At 39.4% G+C, this 23,876-nt stretch overlaps 1 protein-coding gene and 1 long non-coding RNA gene across 2 annotated transcripts in view; one reads left to right on the top strand and one right to left on the bottom strand.

Annotated features, from left to right (window-relative positions):
* Nucleotides 1–519, bottom strand: part of LOC115069255 — a 39,525-nt gene extending 39,006 nt beyond the window's left edge. Inside the window, exon 1 of the long non-coding RNA XR_003848526.1 lies at nt 361–519. This is a non-coding gene — a long non-coding RNA (uncharacterized LOC115069255). The remainder of the gene's footprint in view (nt 1–360) is intronic.
* The window catches only part of Gpc6 (glypican 6), a 1,180,899-nt gene that overhangs the window by 1,045,348 nt on the left and 111,675 nt on the right, over nt 1–23,876 (top strand). The window contains exon 5 of the mRNA XM_008827006.3: nt 18,762–18,892. Coding sequence (XP_008825228.1) covers nt 18,762–18,892 — 131 coding nt within the window. The remainder of the gene's footprint in view (nt 1–18,761; nt 18,893–23,876) is intronic.

The following is a 23,876-nucleotide window of genomic DNA, read 5'->3' as shown; positions in this document are numbered from 1 at the left end:
TCTAATTATGTCACAGCCTGGACTGAAGTAAAAAGTTCACTAAGTGTAGCAGCAGGTTTCTCCTTGCCAGGCCTTGCCCAGGCTCCACAGTGAGCCGCATTCTTAAAGGAATACACATTTCAAGCATTTTTATGCAAAAAATTGTTATGAATGTGCTACTGTACACAACAGATATAAAGACAGGATTTTGGTAGCTCTGGTTAACCGCTTTTGTGTTACCTCCTTTCTGCCGTGAATCTACCCCGAACCTAAGATCTCTCTCTGGACGCTATTGGTCCCTTGCTGCCGAGATGCTTCTTTTCCCTTGAAACTTGAGCCTGTCTCCCAAGTTCCGCCTTGCTCCTCTTGTTTTCCCGGTACCTTGGTCTTTTTTCGCTGCTCTTCCGTGGTGTGTGATATCCTATCTTCTACTCCACACACTCTTTCTTTTGAACGTGGCTCACTCCTGAAAATTCCAGCAGATGGCCGAATCCCAGCCCCAGCACACTGTCTCTGCTCTACCTTCTCCTGCTCCGGCTGACTCACGAGCTCTTTCTGTGAGGTCCCACTGTGTCTGTGCCTACTTATCCCCGATCCCACATCCCACTAACTGAGAAGCCCTAGGGATGTTCTTCGGCTTGTTTAGGATCTGGTAGCTGGTATGGGCCGCCCATGTCTCAAAGTCTCAATCTAGTTTCATCCAGTGCATGAGTAAAGAGAACAGACAGGCATTTTCAGCACTCAGAGAAGTGATGGGTTGGGGGTCTTCAGATCTGTCTGATTTCATTGATCTTCAATGGCTTAATCATTCCAAAGTTATATGAGCATTAAGTATCAAGTGTCTGTCCATTTGTTTTTGTTGTTGCTGGATTTTTTTTTTTTTTTTTTTTTTTGTCTTTTTGAAACAGGGTCTCCCTGTAGCCACAGCTGTCCCGGACCCCACTTTGTAGACCAAACTGGCCTGGATCTCATAGAGATCGGCCTGCCTTTGCCTCCTGAGTGCTGGGATTAAAGGCCTGCACCACACCCAGCTGTGTCTCATTTGTTTTAAATCACTCTGCTGTTGTCATAAGTATTAGTATTCTTCTTGTTTTGTTAATTTTCTAAATTTTCTACACTAATATTCCTTCACATCTTTTTTAAAATTTAATTTTTGAATACTTCACTTACAAATAAATTCAGAAGGGTTAATGGAGGGGGTAAATGCAATCAAAGTACATTATACACCTGTATGAAAATGTTATGATGAAACCCATCACCTGCACAAGTAATATACCCCAATAAAAATAGTTATTTGCAAATTTAAAAATCATTATTATGCCCCTTTCATCTCAATGGTAACAAAAAAGTGAAAGCCCAGACTAAGTCTTCTTCAAGTGTGGGGGGAGGGGACTAATTTAGGGAAAGTATGAAAGAGGTAATTTGTTCAAAATATATCCCTTTGTGATAAAATTCAGAAAGCACTGACTTCTGAGACATTGAATTTGGCTTACTGATGTGGGAACAGTGAGATAGAGAGGTTAGCTTAGAAATATATGGAAAGAAGGTAGAAAATGTCTGTAATGTACTACAAATTTTGAGAAACAAATATCCATTTTCTGGCTTGAAAAATTTTAAAGTACCCTTAAGACGTCCGTGTAGTAAATATATATGCACAAAAAAAAAAAAGATTGATGTGTGATAGCCACAAAACACACTTTTCTACTAGGCACCAGAATGGGTTTATTTAACAAATAACCAGTAGTCTCTCTCAGAATACTCTAGCATCTGTACAGTTAGTTTCAGGGTTCTGACCCAGTTCCAAGTAAGTAATTTTATTCTGGCTGCTTAAATTCCCCTGCCATTGCCACTCGACGCAGAATTCTTCTTATTTCCTCTTCCATCTGAAGTGTTACTCCATCCTGAAAAACAGCTTCGTGTACCTCTCCAAAGGTGGCTGCTTTGCCATGACGAGTGAGGCAATTTTGTTATGTTAAGTGCTTAGGGGAAAAGCACTTATACTGCTCCTGTAGAAATGTGAGATAATGTTACTCAATGAACCTTCCTTTCAGCTGTTGTGAATATGGCATTTTCAAACGAAGAGGCCTTTCCCCACTGCAGTCTATTTATGTGATATATTCAGAATGGACCTATTTCCTGAAGGCACCTGGAGATATGTACAGAAAAAATGCAGAAGAAACAAAAATTAGAAATAGATGAAGTTAAGCAGCTAACAGTAGAGAGGCTGGTGGGGTTGCTAAGCTGCAACTTCCAGCCTAGACCTGAGATGCTGAATGATCAGGCAGAACAGAAAATAATTACACAAAGTATCTTCCAGCACATCTGCCAACTAAACTCCAAATGGTGCTTTGTGGTTCCGTGAAACACTCTGGATAAGCAAGTACGTCCTAGTTATGGAATTCAGAGCTTCCTAGAACTAAAAATGAAATTGTGTTACAAATTTATTGAATATTATTACATATAGCATTTATTACATTTGCATAGCAAGCAAACAGAAAACCTGTAGAGATATGATTCTTTTCTAGAATGTATCACCCTGACTTTTCTTTTAAATTAGTTCTTTTTGTTGTCTTTCGGTAGCATCAAATTCACTGTGGCCTTTCTTGGAAACAAAATCTCTTGAGCCTGTATTCAAGATACATGTTTGCTTTGAAAAACAGTAGTATTATTGATCTTTAAATACCCAAAGGTGACTTAAGGTTAATTCAGGTGTATTAGCAGAAATCACTTGGAATATGTTTCTAGAAACTACTTGAGAATATAGATATGGGAAGACACTGGAAATCAATTTTTAGTGTTGACTCTATAATCAAATAGTAGATATTCTGATATTTTTATTTATTTCCATTAAAAGTGAGTCAACATTCTCTCCATCCTTTTTATCTTAAAATTTTATAAGGTACACAAAGAAAATAAGAAGGAATTTTCCAGTAAAGCATTGGGGCGAAGAAAAGACTACAGGAATGTCTAAGACAATTACTTGCTCTTAAGGGAGAAATCTCTCTCTCTCTCTCTCTCTCTCTCTCTCTCTCTCTCTCTCTCCCCTTCTCCTCCCTCCCTCCCTCTCTCTCTTATTTATGAATCTCATGGCCATAGGTTGAGTTTTTAAAAGTATTTTTATTTTCTATGAGAATTTAATACAGGATATTTTGACCATATTCGCCCCTAACTTCTCCCCTTAACTCTTCCCAGATCCACCCCCAAAATTTATGTCCTCTTTTATATTTACTTTAATAACGTATCAATTCCAGTTCCAATTTGTGCTTTCCATACTTCTGGATGTGGGGCCATTCACTGAATCATGGTCAACCTACCAGTAGCCACAGCCTTAAAGAAAACTGACTCTCCCTCCCCCAGAAGCCATCAGCTTTCCATAGCTCCTCAATTAGGGGTGGGGGCTCATGACACTCTTCCCATTCCACAACAATCTCCAACTGATGATCTTTCTGCTGCATTCTCTCTACTGTTGGGATTACAGATATGTGTGACCATGTACAGATATGTGTGACCATGCCCAGCCAACAAAATATGATTTTAGTTTCCTAGAACAGGCAGTGATTCCTCTTCCACATCCTGGCTAAACACAGACATCTACACACATACACACATACCCACCCACCTGAGACTTGGGAAGCTTTCCTTGGCTTGAATGACACATCCAGACAGTTCTCTGGTTCGATCCATCATAGTTCTTATCTATCCTGAACAGGGCCTACCCTAACAATTTATAGCCTTGATACTTTGGATAAGTTAGTTCACCTGGAGGGTCTTGAGCTCTACAGCCACTGAAGGAAATAATAGCTTCTCTTTGCTGTAGTGTTGGGAAGATAAAATAAACTCTATGGCCCAAAGCTACTGGAACGGTCCAAGGCTCCTTGAAAATCTGATATCTGAGCTACTGCCTTGTCCTTTTTTTTTTTTTTTTTCTTTTTACTTACCTTTTTCTCTCCTTACCTCCTGTTTCTCCTGATCTGGGAAGTGATCTTTATCTCCACGTGGAATATTTTGAAGATAGCCTTAAACAAGAGGTTTTAGCACAAGAAATAACCAAAGTCATCTTGCTATTACACACAGTGAATCAGAGATGAAGTCACCACCTCAAAATGAGGATTCTTCTTTTTAGGACATAAAACTCTTTTTAAATTTTTTTCCTTTTGGTTCACATGGCACTGAGCAACAAAATAATAAAAAATAATCTATTTTTTAATAATAGGAGCTCACAGGCAAGCAGGAGAAAAGGGTTCCCATTGCTTACTCAATCTCCCACTAATCACTCTGTTTGGACTCAGCAGGGAATTTTGACAACACACCTGACTTTTCATTTATTTATTTTTTATCGGTTCTGTGAAAGGTCTGTGATTCATTCTGTGTAGGTTGCAAGCCTTGTACTATGGGAATAAATGTTCTCTTAGGGAGATTTGCTTTATTAACTTAGGGCACAGGAGGGCAAAATAGAAGAATTGCTTAACTGAAATATGTTGTCAAAAGTTTAGACTTCTGTACTTCAGTGACACTTGGACATGTTTTAAGGGGTCCTGTTTCCTAATGACAGACTGGTTGGTGGTAGAGAAAAAGGCTGGGGGGTGGGGGCAGGCACAGCCTTGTTTCTTGTGTTGGGCTGAATCATGAGGCCTCTGGTGTCTCTGGGACTTGGCATGCTTGTCCATAAATGGAAGGGGTTAGATTGTCCTCCTTCAGAACAGCTTTATGGCTTTAGGAATGTTAACGAAATCATACCTTCAAAATTACTCAGTTGAGAAACAAAAGGAAGTCTCCCATCCCTGAAGATTTAATAATCAAGTTAAACATAGTGGTTCACGCTTGTACTCCAGCACTCGGAGGCTGAGGCAGGGGATTGTTGTAAGTTTGAGGCCTGCCTAGACAACATAGTGAGTTTCAGGCCAGCCAGGGCTGTAGAGTGAGACTCTCTAAAAACACAGTAAACAACAACAACAAAAATGGGAGGGCTAGCTAAGATGACTCAGGGGATAAAGACACTTGCCACCAAGCCTAACAACCTGAGTTTGATCCCCAGAACCCACATGGTAGAAGGAGAAAGCCAACTCCCTCAGATTGTCTTCTCACCGTCACATGGTTATCAGATATATGTGCATATTGAATGAATTGGTAAATGTAATTTTTAAAAAGTGTTTTAATGGATGGATGAAGCAGGAAGGTTACCCAGAGTTCAAGGTCATCCTGTACTATACAGAGTGAGATCCTATCTTGAAAAAGCAAAGAATAAAACAAAACAGTATAATAATCACAGCATCATAAGCACTTGTTCTGTTACAAGCCTGTGTTAAATTTAATTTCCACAGTGGGGCAGGGAGCAGCCTCAGAAAAACAGAAAAGACTACCAGAGCCCATGGAGGTTAAGAAGTTGTCCAAGGTCACAGAGCCTGTAGCTGGTGGTGCCTGGCCTCAGGCCTGGCATACATCTCAGCTCATACCTTCCCCCCACCAGACTTCCCTTTTGGGAGACCACAGATCTCATCCTAGGTGCTAAGGATTTCAAGTGACTCAACTGTGGCATACAAGGTCAAAAAGAATAAGAGGCACCAGGAGTGTTTCGATAATCTGTGAAGGACAGGATATGGGAATCACAATGCCAACATGGTCACTCGCAGATCACCAAGAAAAGCTTAAGAAAAAATTAATTGCAAGGAAGAAAAACATGAGTAAATGCTTAGCTAGTATAAAAAGTGGTTTCTCTTTATATTTATGCATCCTCTTTCAACTTTGCCTCCTAAAATAGTAAAGCACTGGAAATACAGTATGTAAATAAAAGGCTAGCTTCACTAACGATGATACTGAGCAGTGTTCAAGTGTGTTGGGAGCCTAGCTACTGTGAGAAGGGCCTGTCGTATTTGTCCAAAGTCCCCTGATTCCATCTTTGCTTTCCTTCTTTGGGCTCTTGTTTCCCAACTGATAAACCAATTGATTTGTACAAATGCGTCCATGAGATTTCCAACCTCTGTAGGAAGCTCTAGGAACAGACAGACAAAGACAGTTCTCAGAAAGATCTGTACTGTACCCCTCAGGTTCTGTGAGTCATCCTCAAAGACTGATGAATTGCTATGAATTCTTTGGACATGTCAACCTATAGATTACATAGCAGCTTATCCATATGAAGGATAAGCACTAAACATTTAAACAAAGAGTTATGGTCAGTAGTATACACTTTGATGTTCATCAAATTACTGATCTACAAGGCTTATTCTTTTGGACATATGATGTAACTACACACTTCAAAGGTATAAAATAGCAGTGAGGTTGTGCTTACATGAATATAGTTTTATGAAATACAATGCATCATTCTACTAAAAAGAAGCTGTTTGGAAATTTGTCCTGTGGATTCTAATTTTTACACCATGCAAGGAGAGCCAGAAAATTATTTTCTCAGACAATTTGCATTTTCTTTATTCAGTGTCAAAGCAAAATAAACCTCTTTGGGCTGGTTTCAGAATTAAATTAGTTTTTATGTTTGCTCTCTCCTCGTCTTCCTGAATTTAGTTTCAGAGTAAACAGTAATTTTCATTAAAATCTGCCCTTGGTTTCTGTTGTTGTTTGGGGGGTTTGGGCCTTAGTCCTGGGGGTACTGTGATCATCCCAGGTGGCTGCCCAGTTTCATTGTTGAATCTGCTATCTCTACATTATTCTAAATTGCATTTAATTGGTTTGCTGCCATTCTCTATGTTAACCTCACCTCATGGTCCTATAACTTCCTTAACTAAAGCTCCCTCCTTTCATGTCTGATTCTTCTTAAAGGTGTTTTTAGGAAGCTGGATTGGCAAAGTAGGAAAAAGATGATCGTCAGTTTTTTTTGCTGAATGTGAACAAATTACAAAGAGGAAAAGAATTTCACAGAAATTCATTTGAAAAGATAATGGCAAACATAAAGTCTTGAAAAGCAGCAGAAGCTAACTTTTTTGGCCAAGTCAAAAGTAACTATTCTTTGGACAGGGAGGCCGAGTTAACCTAGCAATAACCTTCAACAGAAACAAAACCAGCTTTTCAATTTCAAGCTAAAAGAACTAAAAAGTTATTTCCACCTAATAAAAAAAAGTACAATAAGATTTTAAATTCCCACCAAAACTCTTCATCTGTGTTAGAACTTATCAAAAGCCATCCTGGGACCACTTATCCTGTTGCCAATACTAATAAAATTTTGCAAGCATTTGTTGCTGTGTACATGGAAAGGGAGTAAAGAAGGGAAGTTTTAGGGCAGAGAGAAGGGTAGAGGCTTTTTTGCTTAAGTTTCTAGAAGAAAATAGAGAAATTTTTTTCAAAATATTTTATTTATTATTTTTTTTATGTGTAGAGAAGGGTAGAGGCTTTTTTGCTTAAGTTTCTAGAAGAAAATAGAGAAATTTTTTTCAAAATATTTTATTTATTATTTTTGTTTTATGTGTATGAGTGTGTTGCCTGCATGTATGTGAGCGCACCCGTGTCGTGCAATGCCGCAGAGGTCAGAAGAGGACTTCGGATTCCCCTGGAACTGGAGTTAAGGATGGTTGGTAGCCACCATGTGGGACTCGAACCCAGGTCCTCTGCAAAGCCGTCAGTACTCTTAACCGCTGAGCCATCTCTCCAGCCCCCAAGAAATACCCTTTAAAGTTGTTCTAATAACTCATCTAACAAATGTTCATTGAACATCTTTCAGATTCTAAGTATGGTCATGTCTCTATATTTGTAGCAATTGGTCCCAGAACCCCATGGACTCCAAACTCTACGATTGCTCACATCCTTTATGGGAAATAGTATATTTGCATGTAACCTACAAGCATCGTCCCTTATCCTGTAAATCATCTCTAAATTACTTGCGATATCTAATCTAATGTAAATGCAATGCGAATAGTTGTTCTACTGTATCACTTAGGAAATAATGAGAAGGAAAGATAGTCTATATAAGTTGAGTAAGATGCAATTTTTAAAAAATATTTTCCATCTGGGGTTGGTTAAATCTGTGCATATAGAACCCACAGGCAGGGAAGGCCAAATATACCATTGCAGAGTTTAGGACTCAGCAGTAAACAAAACAGATGAAGTCTGTTACAGTTTGGATATGAGCTTAATGTCCCCGTGGGCTCTTGTTTTAATCACTCGTTCCCCAGCTGACAGCACTGTTTTGGAAAATTATGGAAGCTATAGGAGTTGGGGCCTAGCTGTCTGATTTAGGTCTCTAGAAGCAGGCCTGTGAAGGTAATACTAGTCCCTGTTTCCTTCTGGAGGCAGGCTTGTAAAGATTAGACCCATCCCTGTTCCCTTCTGGAGGCAGGCCTGTGAAGGTTAGACCCTGTCCCTACTTCCTTCTGGAGACAGGCTTGTGAGGGTTGGACCCCATCCCTGCTTCCTTCTAGAGGTAGACTTATGGAGGTTAGACCCTGTTCCTGCTTCCTTCTAGAGGCAGACTTATGGAGGTTAGACCCTGTTCCTGCTCCCTTTGTGCTCTCTGCTTCCTGGTCTGCTGTGGTATGAACAGCCTTTACCACACACTCCCACTGCCATGAAGTAAGCCACTCTGCCATGCCTTCCCCACCATGGTGGATGAAACTCTCTGAATCCATGAGCCAAAATAAACTCTTCTTCCTGTAAGTTGTCTCTCTCAGATATTTTGGTCATGACAATAACACAGAAAAAACTTTAGGGGCTGGTGAGATGCCTCAACAGGAAAAATCTCCTGCTGCACAAGTCTGGTGACAGGAGTTTGATCCCCAGAACCTATATAAACATAGAAGGAGAGAATTGATTTCATAAAGTTGTCCTCTGACCTCCACACACACATATGACATACACACGCACACACACACACACACACACACACACACATACACACACACTATTTTTTTTTAAAAAAGAGCTAAGAAAAGCTAAGAGAAAAAAAGCTCTGCCTTGTTGAAGATTATGTAATAAAGGGAAAAGATGGGGCAATAATCAACATTCATGTGACACAAATCCAACAGGGCTTGGTAAGCAAGGAATAAAAGTAATGGGATAAGAATCACTGGGAGTTTGTAGGGTAGAAAAATCCACTCTGAAAACTTACATTTGACCTGTAGAAAACGGGTCAGTGAATTGTGATGATAACTCAGGGGAGAGTATTTTGGGAAGAAAGGACAAGTTTAAGGGTCCTGGGGCAGGAGAATACCTAGACTGTATTCAAAGAACAAGATGAGCATTGAACAAAAATGCAAATGCTAATGAAATACATAATAAAGATAAACTTGAAAGTGAGAAGTCCTGTAATACTAAGGCACAAGACCAAGAAAAAGGTTCCAAATGACTAACAAACTGACACTACAAAAATTAAAAATATCTGCATAGCAAAGACACAGTAGTAAAAGTGAAAAGATAAAGAATAGGAAAAAACCTGAAAGTTTCTATCAGAAAATGTCAGATTTCCTTAAATTGTTTTAAAAAGACAATTCTTTACATCAACAGGAAAACATCAGAAATACCAAAAGAAAAATAACTAGGCAAAGACTATATAGAGATAAAGAACAAAAATCAATAGCATGCAATCATATTAAAGGTTACTTATAATGAAGGAATCCAAGAGAAAGTCTTAGAGGACCAGACCATCATGTAGAACATGAACAGTTACAAGCTCTACATGCTGGCTAACTGTCAAAATTGTTCCTATCTGTGACCTGGCAGTTTCTAAGACTTCATCTGACTAACTTGCACATGTGTTCAGTGAATTCACTATACCATAAGGAACAGTGATGCCAGCATTATTGACAACAGGAGCCCTTGGGACATGTTGAGTAGTGCAAGATGAGTCAGAGACCAGGATAGAGTCTGATTGTGAATCTCTTTAAACTTTAATCCAGGGAAGCTCTTGAGCAGGTGGAGTAATTACAAGGCTATTTTTAGGGAAACTTGTCTTTCAGCAGTTTCAAGATGGCTTGAGTTGTACAGGAGAGTTTAGTGACAGCTGTGATATCATTTTAAAGAGTTCTGCTTAAGCACTAAGGGGACAGCCTGTCTGGGGCAGCTGCACCAGAGGTGCTACCAGGCAAGGCTGATAAGGTGGGCAGGTTCCAGTGTACAAACAGCCTTTCTTATGCGAGGTTTGTAGGTACTAAATTTATGCCTATAGGGCAGGACACTGTCCTGTTCTAATTTGTGTCTTCAGAAAATAGCCTGACGGCAATGTCAGAGGAGAGATCAGAAAGCAGCAAAGGAAGATCTGATGTGAAAAACAGAAATGAGATTTTTAAAAGCTCTACAAAGGGAATGCACCTTCTGCCCACATAAGTCTGAGCTCCCTTCTCTCCTCTCAAGTCTGCCTTCTTTCCTACTTGACCAGACTTCATCTCCCACTTTGATTTCAGATGTCTCAGTGTCCAGGTGCTCTGCTGTCTTTCCAGGCCTCTCCTGAAACTCACTCCACGTGGATCTCATGGGGGCATTTTAATTAATCGATGTGAGTGAGGGCAAAGGACATGCACACTCAGTGACAATGCTGTCTCCTCCATGCAGTACTAAGCATCAGAGCCCCTAATCACATCTGTGAGACGGGCATCCATCAGCCCACACGTAAACACAGAAGCTGATTTTTTCCTTTTTCTTTTAATGGGTAACTGAATGCCAATGAATGGATCTTCCAGAGTTCAAAATAACTCTGTTTGTTTCTTATTCTTTCATATGCTGCTCAGTGGACAAAACATCTTGGTTGGGCTAAAACAGAGGCACTGTAGATGTAAGAGAAGGTGAGTGTTGCTTCCAAAGAGCCAGAAAGAATTCTGAGGGACGAAAAAGGAAGACAGGATTTGTCCATTTCATTTTCCAAATATAACATTGTTAAGGACAAATTTAGATGATGTAGTGAGATCGTTGAAACAATACCTTATGTTAATTCACATTTCGCAAAAACCAAAGGAAACAATTTTGTCACGTTGGTGACTTCAAGAGAATTGAAGATAGTACCATGGACAGCGTCAGTGGCTGACACCCATCTGTAATAACAGCAACATGCATGGGCACTAATTACTCTTTTTCTGCACACATTGAAACGGTAACACTCTTTTGGCTTTTGTGATCGCTGGTTATTGGATCACTGCTTAAGACACAAACAGGATAACAACACAAATGCTAAATTTGTTAAGTATTAGTTGACTAGAATTCTGAAGATTTGTTTCCTGTCAAACAAATACAGGGAAATTATCTGACAATTTTGTAGTAAGTAGTCAGTAGGTTAAGTTAAGCCTATTTAAATTGAATTTTCAGTCTTTAAAATCTATTTGTGTGTGTGCACGCACATGCTTACACATATGTCATGGCGCACCTGTGGAAGTCAGAAGGTGACCCATGTGGGTCCCAGGGATCAAATTCAGGTCAGCCAGGTCACCTTTGCCTGCTAAGCTCTCTAGTTGGTCCTGAACTTCCAATTTTTAAGGTTATCCCTGCCCTAGAACCACTTAGGAAAAGCTTAATCACATCTCATCTAAAAGAAAGTTTCTCTTCTTGTGTCTTTTAAAACATTTTGAAAATCTTTATCATCCAGATTCAAGTCAGTGGCGTTCAGTAAGCCACTTGTAATTTTCTAGCCCTTCTTCTCATGAAGTAAATTAAAGATCTGATCATCTTCACCTGTATGTCCCAGAAAGTGTAAAGCTCCAGGAGTCCCTGAGGTAAGCACTCGTAGTTCAGTGTCACACCAAAATCAGAGATGGTATTCCACTCCCTGGGTGAGAACCCTGACTCTCACTCAGAGAAAAACAAGATTCATTTCCTTCTTCTAAATAAGCCCTTCATCTCTCTCATGACACACCCCAGGGGAGACATAGATCCTAATTTGAGGCTAACTGGCCCGCATTGGCTCCTGAATGCTCTGTGAACCGGGAGCAATTATTTCTGTACGTTCCTTTCATGCAATCATTATATTTTTTCTTAATCATTGCAATGTTTGTAAACAAAAGGTTCATCATAACTGTCAAATTTATTAAATATTATTTAACTAGGGTTCTAAAGATCTGGGTCCCATTAAACAAAAAAAAAAATTGTTATTTGCTCTCCTTTTTCCATTTCTACACAATAAGTTATCCAGAAATTTAGCAGCTTAACATAACAACTGTATTATTCTAAGTCAGAGTGCCATAGATCTGGAATTCAAGCAAAACTCAGCTGGTTGATTCTTCTGTCCCATGTACTGTTGACTGGGGTCACAATTTAGTGATCAACTGGCAAATGGGTTGGTCTGAGGAGCCAAGGATGATTTCACACAGGGGTCAGTATCACAGCAGGAATGGCTGGAAATCTTGGCCCTGCTGGAACTGTCATTTAGCATGAATGCATTTGGCCTCTCTAGCACAGAGATCCCAAGAGGAGAGTCTTACAAGAAACAGAAGCTGAAATCTGTGATCTCCTAGGTACCAGCTCTGGGAACTGGCAGTGTTGTGTCTCCTGTGTGCCATCCATCAGAGCAGTCACTAACCCCACCTGGATTCAAGGGGATGGTTGACAAACCCCACCACCCACAGGAAAGTGTGTTAAAATTTGTAGTTGTGTTTAATTAGCAAAGGATGCATCATGAGAAAATAATGCAGTTTCATATTTCTCAGTAATGAGCTCATCCATCAAAAGGCACCTTTTATCCAAATATTAATTGAACACGCAAAACAATGCCAGCTTTACATCTTAAAGTCATCCATATGCCTTGAATTCCCTTACTACTCTTATCAATTCCTATTAATATGTCATCAAAATGTCTTGAAAAATAGTCCTCTCCTTCCCATCTCCACTGGCTAGAGGTGGTGACTCACAAAAGCTCAGCTTTCTTAGAGCAAATGAAGTGCCTGGTGTTGCACTAATCATTTTTAAAGCTCGGTGATTTCGTTACTCGTCCTGTGATTATTTGGTAGATCTTGACATAATCTCCATTTAATATATAAAAGAATGGAATTTTGTGAATTCAGTGACTTGTAGTATATTACCCAGCTAGACTGAAATTCAGACACTGACTCTACAGCCCTCTTTCCTAACCAGAAAGTCCTGCTTATGCAAACAGAATGCCTTAACCTCACACACTGTGCCTGCAGCCTGGTTCACCCCCCTTTGGTTGGCTGCCTCTAGGAGGTGCTACACCCTCCCCATGTGCGACCCCAGCATGTTCCTCGGCTTACGAAAGTAACTGATGCCAAAGTAATAGCTATTTCTGATCCATCTACATTTTATTTTCCACAGGCAAAAAGTCTTTTTTAGAGAGAAACAAAAGTTGGGCAACACAGGAGATATGTACAGAAAGGATCAGCTGATCATTTGCTGACACACTGACTGTCCTCATTTAATTGGCAAGAGATAGCAGCCTCAAGAACAGAGTTAAAAATAACATTCCAAATATTTCAAAATGTAAATGGCACAGAGATAATTAAGATAGCACAGGATGGCAGCCTTTGGAGAAAGAACAGCCATGTGTGACTTAATTGGTTTCAGAGAAACTTACCAGTTACTGTCTTAATATCACAAAACCATTTTGTGTTTCTTTCACTTTAGCTTGAGAGAGGGACTAAAATGGCCCAAGGCAGGCTCCCCCTAGTCCTAAGGTCAAAGAAAGGCTCTCCTTCAGCTCTGGAAACTTGACCTGTAGTGGGTTTGCTTGGCATGTAGGGAGTAAGCCAGTCCAGCATAGATGTGTGGGGACTACTCAGTGGACTTTTGCAGAGCCTCTAACTCTCCACGCTCTGGAGCCTCTGACTCGTCAAGCTCTGAAGTCTCTAGCCTATCCAGCCCTGAAGCCCCTAGCTCATCGGGCTCTGGGACCTGAGGTTGAACTGCCATTAACTGAACTTTTGCACAGTCTAGGCTGGTCAGCACAGACCCTCCACTGTGCCTCTCTTACCATACTGTGTCTGAACTGGGACTCTTTACAGTGGACATAGAAAGCTCTAGAGTTTTCTGAAAAGCTGCTTTCTCTTTTCCTGCCCTGTATAATTAGGATAAAAAAGGAAAACTGGGTGTGGGAAGGTTACATCAAATGGATACACTGTGTTTTTTTATTTTATACTTGCAGACATCTCTCTATGAGCATCTGTTAGGCTTATCTATCCTCCTGTGAACTACCTTATATTTATAAACAACTTAGCAGTGGAAAAATATAAGCCGTTCAAATCCACTCTATGTCTATTAGGCCTCCTGTGTTCTTATCCAAAATCTATGTATAGCTATAATCAGGGTGTATCTGCAATTTATCTCAATGTTTTACACATAATTTTTATCTTGTTTTTTCTGGGACTGTATTTGTGTATTTAATCTTAAAATGTGAAAGAAACAGAGTTTCAATTATTGTTGTACATTCATACTATTTGATATTTTGCATCAACTACTTAGATTCAGAATTTAGGAAGTTATTCTTTGTTAATTAATTCAATTTGGGGGGTGTATCATATGTGAAGATGCATTTACCCATGTATGCTCATGCAGAGATCAATGTCAGAAGCATGCCTTTATCACTTTCCATCTCTCTCACTAAGTATAGAACTTACAACTCTGGCTAAACTGGCAGGCCAGCAAGCCCCTGGGATTTGCCTCTCTCTACTCTTCAACCCAAGTTGAGATTAAAGATGTACAGTGTCATGCCCATCTTTTCTGTGGGTGCTAGGGATGCAAACTCAGGTCTTCATGCTTGTGCAGCGAATGATTCACCAACTGAGCCATCTCCCCAGTCCTGAAGTTATTCATTTGATGAAGACAATGATGACGATGATGAAAATGATATCTACTCTCAAGTATATAATTGTATATAAAACAGTACGATTAACTTATGTGCATTTCTTGTGAAGGAAGGCTCCTAATGTTTCAAACCTGTCTACATTGGATTCTGAGTTCTCAAAAGAGAATTTATAATAAGTTTACTTAGTTAAATATTACTATATAATAGATTTTTAAAATATTCTGATAGCTTAAACCACATAACAAGCAGCTAAAATAAAGAAGTATGTTTAAGGGCATGGCCACTAGTAGATTGCCCATGCTCCAGTGGATAACCCTACACCTGTGCACATACAGGTCGCATTGACTGGATGAAATGAGATTTAAAAAGAAGACATTGTGTTACTGGGTTCCAGGGGGAGCTGAAGGGGTAGATGTGGATAGATATGATCATAATACATTACATACATGAATGAAATTCTCAAACAATACATTTTTAAAAAGGAAAAGCAGCATACTAACTAGTGATTCAAATTTTTAAAGTAGATATGTATTTAAATAAAAATTATCTCACATTAATTTGTACAGCAGAGCAAATGAAGTCACATAAAGATTAGAATCCAATCTAATCCTGTTAGAAGGACCAACAGCCTGGGTACGTGGAACCATTTGTCTCTGTGCTTCACTGTGAGGTTCATCAATAGGATATCATTTCCAAAGTCACTCAGGCAAACTTTCTGACAGATCACTAGGAATACTTTTTTAATGTGTATGTGAGTATTTATATGCCACATCTGTGTGTGGGTGCTCACAGAGGCCAGAAGAGGGTGTTAGAACCTTTGGAGCTGGTGTTACAGGTAGTTGTGAGTTGCTCAATGTAGGTTCTGGAAACCAAATTCAAGTCCTCTACAAAAGCGGGAAGTGCTCTTAACAGCTGAGCCATCTCTCCAGCCTACCATGGATACTTTTATCGTGGTTTGGGTATGAATTTGGAGGCTCAGGCACCTACAAAGCTAGTACTGTGGTCTTGAAGTATGGAACAGAAGGAATCATGTCATTAAAGAGAAGTTTGCTGCTTTATGATACAACTGCAGCAGCTTCTTGCCTGACCTAGAGATGGAAGACCTGCTAGAAAGGAGGAGCTTTGATCTAATCAAGAAATATAAGAAACTCCTTAAAGAGATTTTAGCTTCTGTTATTTCAGTTCTTCAGTAAGTTCTTAGCATCTGATCCAAAATCTTGTCCTCTTTGCTTTCAGACTCATATTATGACAAAGTTACTACTTTATAACTCAACTTACTCATGATGGAAGCATCGATTGAGACAGACCAGTACTTACTGTATAATAATTTATTCAACTACATATATAAAGCACACAATTAAGTACCCCATAAATACCAGGTTTTTTTAATTACATTTGTTGACTATGTCCATGGTGCCAATTCTTTTTCCTGCACAAGTACTTCATGACAGAGAATCTTTTAGAGTACATCTGTCTAAAGAAACTTGCTCATTCATCATAATTAATCTTTATCAGAAAATCTACCACAAAGTTTTTGATAATGGATATTATAATTTTTTTTCTTTTGTCTTTTTGAGACAGGGTCTCCCTGTAGCCCCAGCTGTCCTGCAACTCACTATGTAGACCAGGCTGGCCTTGAACTCACAGAGATCTGCCTGCCTCTGCCTCCCAAGTGCTGGGATTAAAGGCATGTGCCACCACACCCAACAGGATATTGTATTTTATAAGCACACAAAGAGATATGAAGACAGCAAAGAAACAACCAGCTTTCATACATTTAATTGCTCTTCAAACCCTTAAAGAAGAAAGCATATTTCATATGAAACTACTATAGTCCAACAAATTTTACCTTCTCTATGCGTCAGCAGATAATTAGGTCACTAAGATCTTGAAAAATAGCTGCTGTTGTTATAAGATCTGTCTGTGTTATCTCAGAAAAAAATGTAGATGTCTTTGATGAGATGCTGTTCACAGATACATTTTTGTTGGTCCATTTATGCCTATGAGGATAATACGGGATGGAGTGTAGGCCTGGGTGCCACAGGGGAACTTTCTGCTGCTACTGGTTCTGCCCTGGTCTGGCTAACTCTTCCTCATTCCCCATGGAATACAGTGGGGATTCTGTTATGAGGTCTGGCAAGAAACATCATTTGAGAAAGCTATAAGAAGCTTTGCTGTTTATAAAGCCCAGGGCTCTTTAAAAATATGAATCTCTACTTCCCAGACAGTTCTGTATCTTTTATATGTATAAAAAAAACACTCTTAAAAGGTTTCTCGCCAGCCTAATTCATAGCTACTTTATAACCCTGAAAATGTTTTGATGTTTGGTTGAATATGGTTGGGTACATAATGAAAATAAAATTTGGTTTCTCCACACTACTACCATAAAACAGCTAACTATAAACAGCATTTTACATTAATAATATATTACATTTAGAAAGCATATTATGTGATATATGTACAGTATATTTCATTGCATGCTTAAAATATTCATGCACAGAGAAAAATAGGGCATCTACCACAGTGTTTATAGTGTTATTCTAGGAAGTGTGGTTATGGGTATATTATTCTTCTTTGTTTTCTTTTCTGCATTTTGTGAGCATTGAATAATAAAATTATTTTGAAAAAAAGGAAAATATTTAAGGTTGGTTAAGACGTTTAGCAATTGAAAAAATTGGAATCTATTGAGTATAAGTTAAAAGAGTAAATTATGAAGTTTAATATGCTAGCTACTGCCCTCAACTTGTTATTTTAAGTTATAGTTAACTGATTAGTTCTTTGGTTATGCCAAACATAGACTTTCTACCACAGCCATATTTCACCATCACAAAAAGTTCTAATCCACATTCAGGTAGAAAGTAGATGACCAAACTATGTTCTAGTCCCAAGAATGGAAGCTGAGCCCATGTTCAGTGACACTAGAATAGACACCTGCCCCTCACCACAGGCCTTGACTCCTTGTCAGCAGCCATTCTGACTTGCTCATTAACCTGTGGCCATCCAGCTAGCTAGGATGGAGCAAAAACAAGTTCCTATGCACAACTCATGTCTCCATGTCATGATTGCCAGCTTCTCCAGAAGACTCATACTTCTCTAACCACATCCAGCTCAGCAGTTCAATATAACCCTCAGATGGTTTTTGAGAGTACCCTACGTGTTATATATGAGAATCAGCCTTAATCTACTAAACAAAATAAGAGAAATGCCTTTATCTCTCTAAGGAGCACTGAAGAGCCAAAACAGAAGGACAACTGGGGTAGAACAATAGTACAAAGTATGAATAGGTCTGTTCTTGTGAAATCCAGAAATATTCCACAGACAGTTACATTTGAATTGTGTTTGTAGTCTGTGTAACCCAATTCATGAATCATCACTTCTTCAGTGTTCTCGTTTTTCCCCGTATTTCCGAAGAAGGGAGGTTGTGGCAGGTACTTTTCTATCACTGTAACCAAGGGGACAGAGGATTTGTTTCAGCTCTCAATTTCAGAGGGATTTCAGTCTATGATAGTGGGGAAGGCATGTTAGTGGATGCAGATTTCTCCATAGCTGCAGCAACATGAGACTGCTTATTCATATCATGCAGGCAGGAAGCAGAGTACTCCAGCCAGAACAGAAGCAGCTGTAACTCTCAGAAGTCCCTTGCAAGTTACCTACTTCTAGCACACCTGCCTTACTTCCTAAAGGCTCCACCGTGCCAAAATCTTGGGCCCAGTTGTTTAAAACATGATTCTCTGGAGGATATTTCAGATTCAATCCATAACAGATTCAATCCAAACCTCATTTTCAAAATGCATTTGATCCCTAACCAAATATTGTTTTATTTCGCATGAAATAATTACATATGTTCAATTAACTCTTTGCATTTGAACTAATTTTCTTGTTTTCAGGCTACTCTGTACATGTAAAGCAATCTTAAATCTTCAGATGAAATAAAGGATTTTATCATTTTAAGATTTAGTAATTCATCTTATTTTAACCACATAAAGTTCTTAAAATGTAAGTTAACAGTTGTTTTTTCAGCCAGATGTTTATAAAATGTTTGAATCTAGGTTAATAACCAGGAGGTCCTTGTTCCCAAATAAATAGCACCTTTGTATTTTAACAGATGCAATGCTCCTGGTGGCAGAGCGACTGGAAGGGCCGTTCAACATTGAGTCAGTCATGGACCCCATAGATGTCAAAATTTCTGAAGCCATTATGAACATGCAAGAAAACAGCATGCAGGTGTCTGCAAAGGTATTTGCATTAATAATGTATTTTCTAATGTATGTACATAATGCAGGTGCAGTAACCTAAAAATGGAGTAATGAGATATGTGGATTGTGATTATAAATTTTAATATGATACCAGTGAGATTTTCCTGTTGTGCTACAAATTTGCTCCTTCATTTAAAATGTATAACAAAATGGCATTGAAAAGGAAAGCAAGTTTTTAGTTCACAGCTACTCAATCATGACAAAATTATTGGCTGCCTGAAAGTTTCTGTGAGCCTCAAGTATGCTAACTAAATCCTCACATGTGTGAGTAATTTGGGAGGAATTTTCTTTTTCAGTGTTTGAAATTTCTGTACACCTTCACCTTGTCCTCTTTCTAGAAACTTCTATTTAAGGCATCAGTCATGTAGACTAGGCATGTGTTCTATACATTCAGTAATTAAACAGCACCTCTGACTTCCTTTGAAGATGACTGCATGAACTTCACGAATGCCTCTTCAGGGGAAAAGGTCTTTTGTGTAGAGTCAAGCACACACTGGAAGGCACAAAGCAGCCCAGTTTTACAAATCACCAGACAGAGCTCCTGGGTTTGTAGCTGTAGAAAACAAATACCAGGCGCCCAGTTTGTGCTTGTACCCACTCAGCTGAAGACAAGCAGGACCTGCCTTAAGCAACTAGAAGGAGTCTGCAGTGGGGTCTCCAGCCTAGTCTTTCACACCTCACCACCACATTGAGTGCACAAAACCCCTCTGTTCTCTTTCCCAGTCTCCCCACCATGAAGTAATAACCACGTCTATCTTGGTCCTTTAAACCTGGCAGAGTGATTGCATTAGAATTGAAAGTCATTCCCACTGAAATATGTCAGGCAAAGAGTTACAGGATTAACTTTCTTCAGATTTCAAAATGCTTTGTGAAGGAGATTTCAAATAGAATCAAGGAGGAGGGAAAAAATGGCCGAGCACAGAAAAAGAGAGTCATGGAAGTTCACCAGGTCTCTTTGGCTGAGCATGAATCAAACCATAGCTGGGCTTCTAAGGGTAAACTGGAAGAAAGTAGGGTAAGAAAGAAAGACACTGGCTCGTGGTTCCTTCTCTCTCTGGGAGATGGCTGAGCCAAGAGTTTGATGGGCCTGTTCCAAGGCTTTTATGAGCCTAGGGTACCAGGTAGGGCAGGATGCTCCAAATTACCATCAACTGTTGAGGAAATGGCACATTTGGGGCTTCCATGAAAGGCCATTTTCTTTCTTTACTGAGCAAAGAGAAAATAGTGATCATCCATTCTTTCAAATCTATGACCTAGAAATCAATTAGAGTTGTTCTGAGTGGCCTCATAACCCAGCGGAGCTGGAGTAATTGGGGGCTAGGTTTGTGAAGTTAAAAAGAGCTCCAGAGAAGAGGAAACAAAAAATATGGGAACAAAAGTATCTGCGGCCTGAGACCACCACACACTTCTTGGCAGCCGCTGCTCGTTTCCTTTGGTGCATGCTCATGTTCAAGTCAAGCGTTTCCTCTCTTTATCCATCCATTCAGTAAACATTTGTTGAGACTCCACATGACAGACATGGTTCTAGGTACTGGGAATATCGAAGTGGACCAAGCTTAACTCTTATACTCCATCAAACACAGTTTTCAATAGAAAGAAAGATACAGAGCAGATGAACAGGCTATAAGCAAAAACCAGTATGATGCCAGACAATGACAAGTGATACAAAAAAACTCCTCATCCTCCAACCACTGGACATATTTTGAAAGGAAGTTTAAACTACCTTTTTTTCAAGAAACTTTGAAAGAAATTCTTCTAAAGCCAATTGCTTCCTAATTGGTCTTCTGAAAGAAGAAACCCTTCAAATTTGTCCTTCATTTAGTACCCCAAGTATGCAACACATGAACAAGGTCAAATCCTCCTGCTTTGCCTTTAGCAGCTCCCGTTATGCCAAGAATGGAATCCACACCCATCTTAGCTCTTGAGTCTCCTGATCTCTGCCTGCCTGTGACCTTGCCTTCTTGCAAATACACCCTGTGCTCAGTGTACACTTCTGTGGCGTTTGTCTGAGCTTCTTGTAGCTTCCTCTGACTGTAACACTCTTCCCTTCTGTCCCCTTTCAGTAGATCCCTGATGATTCCTTGTCACAGGAGTCTATCACAGCATCTATTGTAGACTGAGAATATATACCCATTTGGTACTTGCTCCCTAACTTTTTTCTCCCGACTTCTTAAGTCATTAGGGGGCCAGGATCACTTCTGAGACTCTATATATTTAGAAACTAGCTCAGGGTTGGACATGTGGAAACTGTAGGCAAATGCTCATGCAATTAATTTTTAAAAGAAGGCAGGAAGGCAGGAAAGCATGCAGGAAGGAAGGCAGGAAGGCAGGAAGGCAGGAAGGCAGGAAGGCAGGAAGGCAGGAAGGCAGGAAGGCTGATCTCTGGTCTCCACACACAAACAGATGTGCACTCGTACCCACATATACACACAAAACATATGTGCATCCCACACTATGTTAAAATAAAAAAGGAAGGAAGGAAGGAAGGAAGGAAGGAAGGAAAGAAGGAAGGAAGGAAATTCACCAGTAAGTAAATTACAAAGAACTTTCAATAAATCAACCAAATCCAAAGAGTGGGCTACCTACACTATATTATTTTACAATATGTACATATTTTTATTTTAAAAATAAAGATTGTATTTATAGTATACAATATGACATTTTGAAATGTGTCTACATGGTGGAAAGGCTAAATCAAGCTAATTAGCATATGCATTGCATTTCACATGCCATTTTTTGTGTGCTGAGAACACTTAAAATCTACTCTTGTAGCTAATTTCAGGCATGCAGTACATTATTATTAAGTGTAATTCAAATGAATTATCTACCAAAAATTCTCTAAGAGGTCAATGAAATGGACTTTTTATCAACAGAATGTAGATGAGACATTTTTATGGAATTTAACTGTATTATAATAGTACTGCTGTTACTAAGAAATATTTTTTTAAATGACACATTTTTGTGAGAAATGATGAAATCAAGAGGAACTATACTATAGGCTCTGCAAGGTTACACTCACTTATGGACATACAGTAGGACAGATCAAGAAGCAATTGTGTAATAAATGGACTGGCAGTAAAAGAGTGTATCTGGTAAGCTTGACCTTGAGAAAAAGGGATGAAGAAAGTCCTGGAAGAGAAGAGGGGGAGGCAATAGCTAGTCTTTCAAAAAAGAGGGACAGTGACCAAGTGACTAAGTGACAGTGACCAAGTGACAGGATTGAACAAGAGCCAAAACCAGTTCTAAATATCATAAAAAAGAAAAGATGGCTAGAATTTGGATAAATTTAACAGGAAACACCACGAGGATTTGCTGGTCTGAGATGGTGTTTTATTTCCTCAAAGGGGTCAGATTGTCCTTTAAACTTAGAACTCTGTGGCTTCTTACTCTACATGAGCCACATTCACAAAGTTACAGGTGAACTGGAGCCCAAAATGTACATTGTAGCGAAGAACCAGATTTTATCCTTTATTTTTTTCAAATACAGTCCTCCGCCACTGCTGATGAGCAGTTTCATCAGATGTGAAGTTCTACATTCCCACACTGAGACCATACTAAACAATCCACACCATCAAATACCATTGACACCTAATAGATTAGGCTCAGGGGAGGCCAGGAGCTAGTTCTTTCTACTCCAGGATATGACTGGCAGCTTCTCCTTTAAATATCATTTATTTTATTAAAGCAGTTGCTGATGGAGGTCATTCATTGAGCCTCATGCAGGAAAGCAATATTAGTATCTGCCGACTCATACTTGTTGAACATCTACTGCTGAGGACAGTACTAAGTGATTTCTTTGACCTGTGCTATGCAGTATTTGAAATGATGCTGGGATGAGATGGACATTCCCCCCAGTTTAGTGATAAACCAAGACTTGGGCTGGGGTGATGGCCCAATGGGTAAAGTGCTTGCTGTGCAAACGTGAAAACCTGAGTTTGGATCCCCAACACACATGAAAATCAAGAGTGGCAGCACGTGTCTGTGGTCCCAGCACTGTGTAAGCATAGACAGGCGGATGGATCCTGGGGACCTTCTGAACAGGCAGTCTATCTGAAATGGTAATCTCCAGGATCCGTGAGACCCTGAATCAACAAATAAGGTGGCCATAGAGAAAGATAACAGGAATCAACTTCTAGCCTACACACACACACACACACACACACACACACACTCATATGTAAGTACATCCACAAACATACATGCATGCACACTCAAAATACAGAGAGAGAGAGAGAGAGAGAGAGAGAGAGAGAGAGAGAGACTAAGACTTAGAAAAGTTAAAACTTACTAAGATCTTGTGTGCAAAGGTTAGGAAAGTGTCTGACTACATAGCCTGTCCTCTTAATCACTACTTTATAATGATATTGGTGTCCACAGACTCAATCTCAACAACAGTGAAATTTGCTGAGTAGACTGAATATTAAGAGAAAGTTTGATGACCTTCAAGAAAAATTGCAAAATAAAAGGAAATAGAGAGGGCAGCTACATAAGACCTCAAGCCACTTTCTGTCTGATTCACTGTACAGTTATACTCAGTGCTACCCAAGAAGACAGATGCTAGTTGCACAATTCTCTTACCCAGCATACTCATTCATTTCCTCCAAAATTTCCTAGAGTCTTAATAGTTTAATATGTGTAATAGTTTTTTATATAACATAATATTATACCTTTTGTCCCTCTGTATCTGAATGTAAAACGTAAACATAGGCTAAGGAGCTGAACAGAGAATTCTCAAAAGAAGAAATAAAGATGGCTAAGAAGCATCTTAAAAGGTGTTCAACATCATTAGCAATTAGGGAAAGTCAAATTAAAACTGCTTTAAGATCAAGAGAAAAAAAATGATACGAAATGTTGGAGAGGATGTGGGGAAAGAGGAACAGTCATCCACTGCTGGTGGGGCTGCAAACTGGTTCAAACCCTATGGAAAGCAGTGTGGAGAACTCTTAAAAAACTACTAATGAACT

This window comes from Nannospalax galili, unplaced genomic scaffold, assembly GCF_000622305.1.
Source record: "Nannospalax galili isolate Female #2095 unplaced genomic scaffold, S.galili_v1.0 scaffold272, whole genome shotgun sequence".
Lineage (NCBI taxonomy): Eukaryota > Metazoa > Chordata > Mammalia > Rodentia > Spalacidae > Nannospalax > Nannospalax galili.
This window is presented reverse-complemented; position numbering and strand designations above follow the sequence as displayed.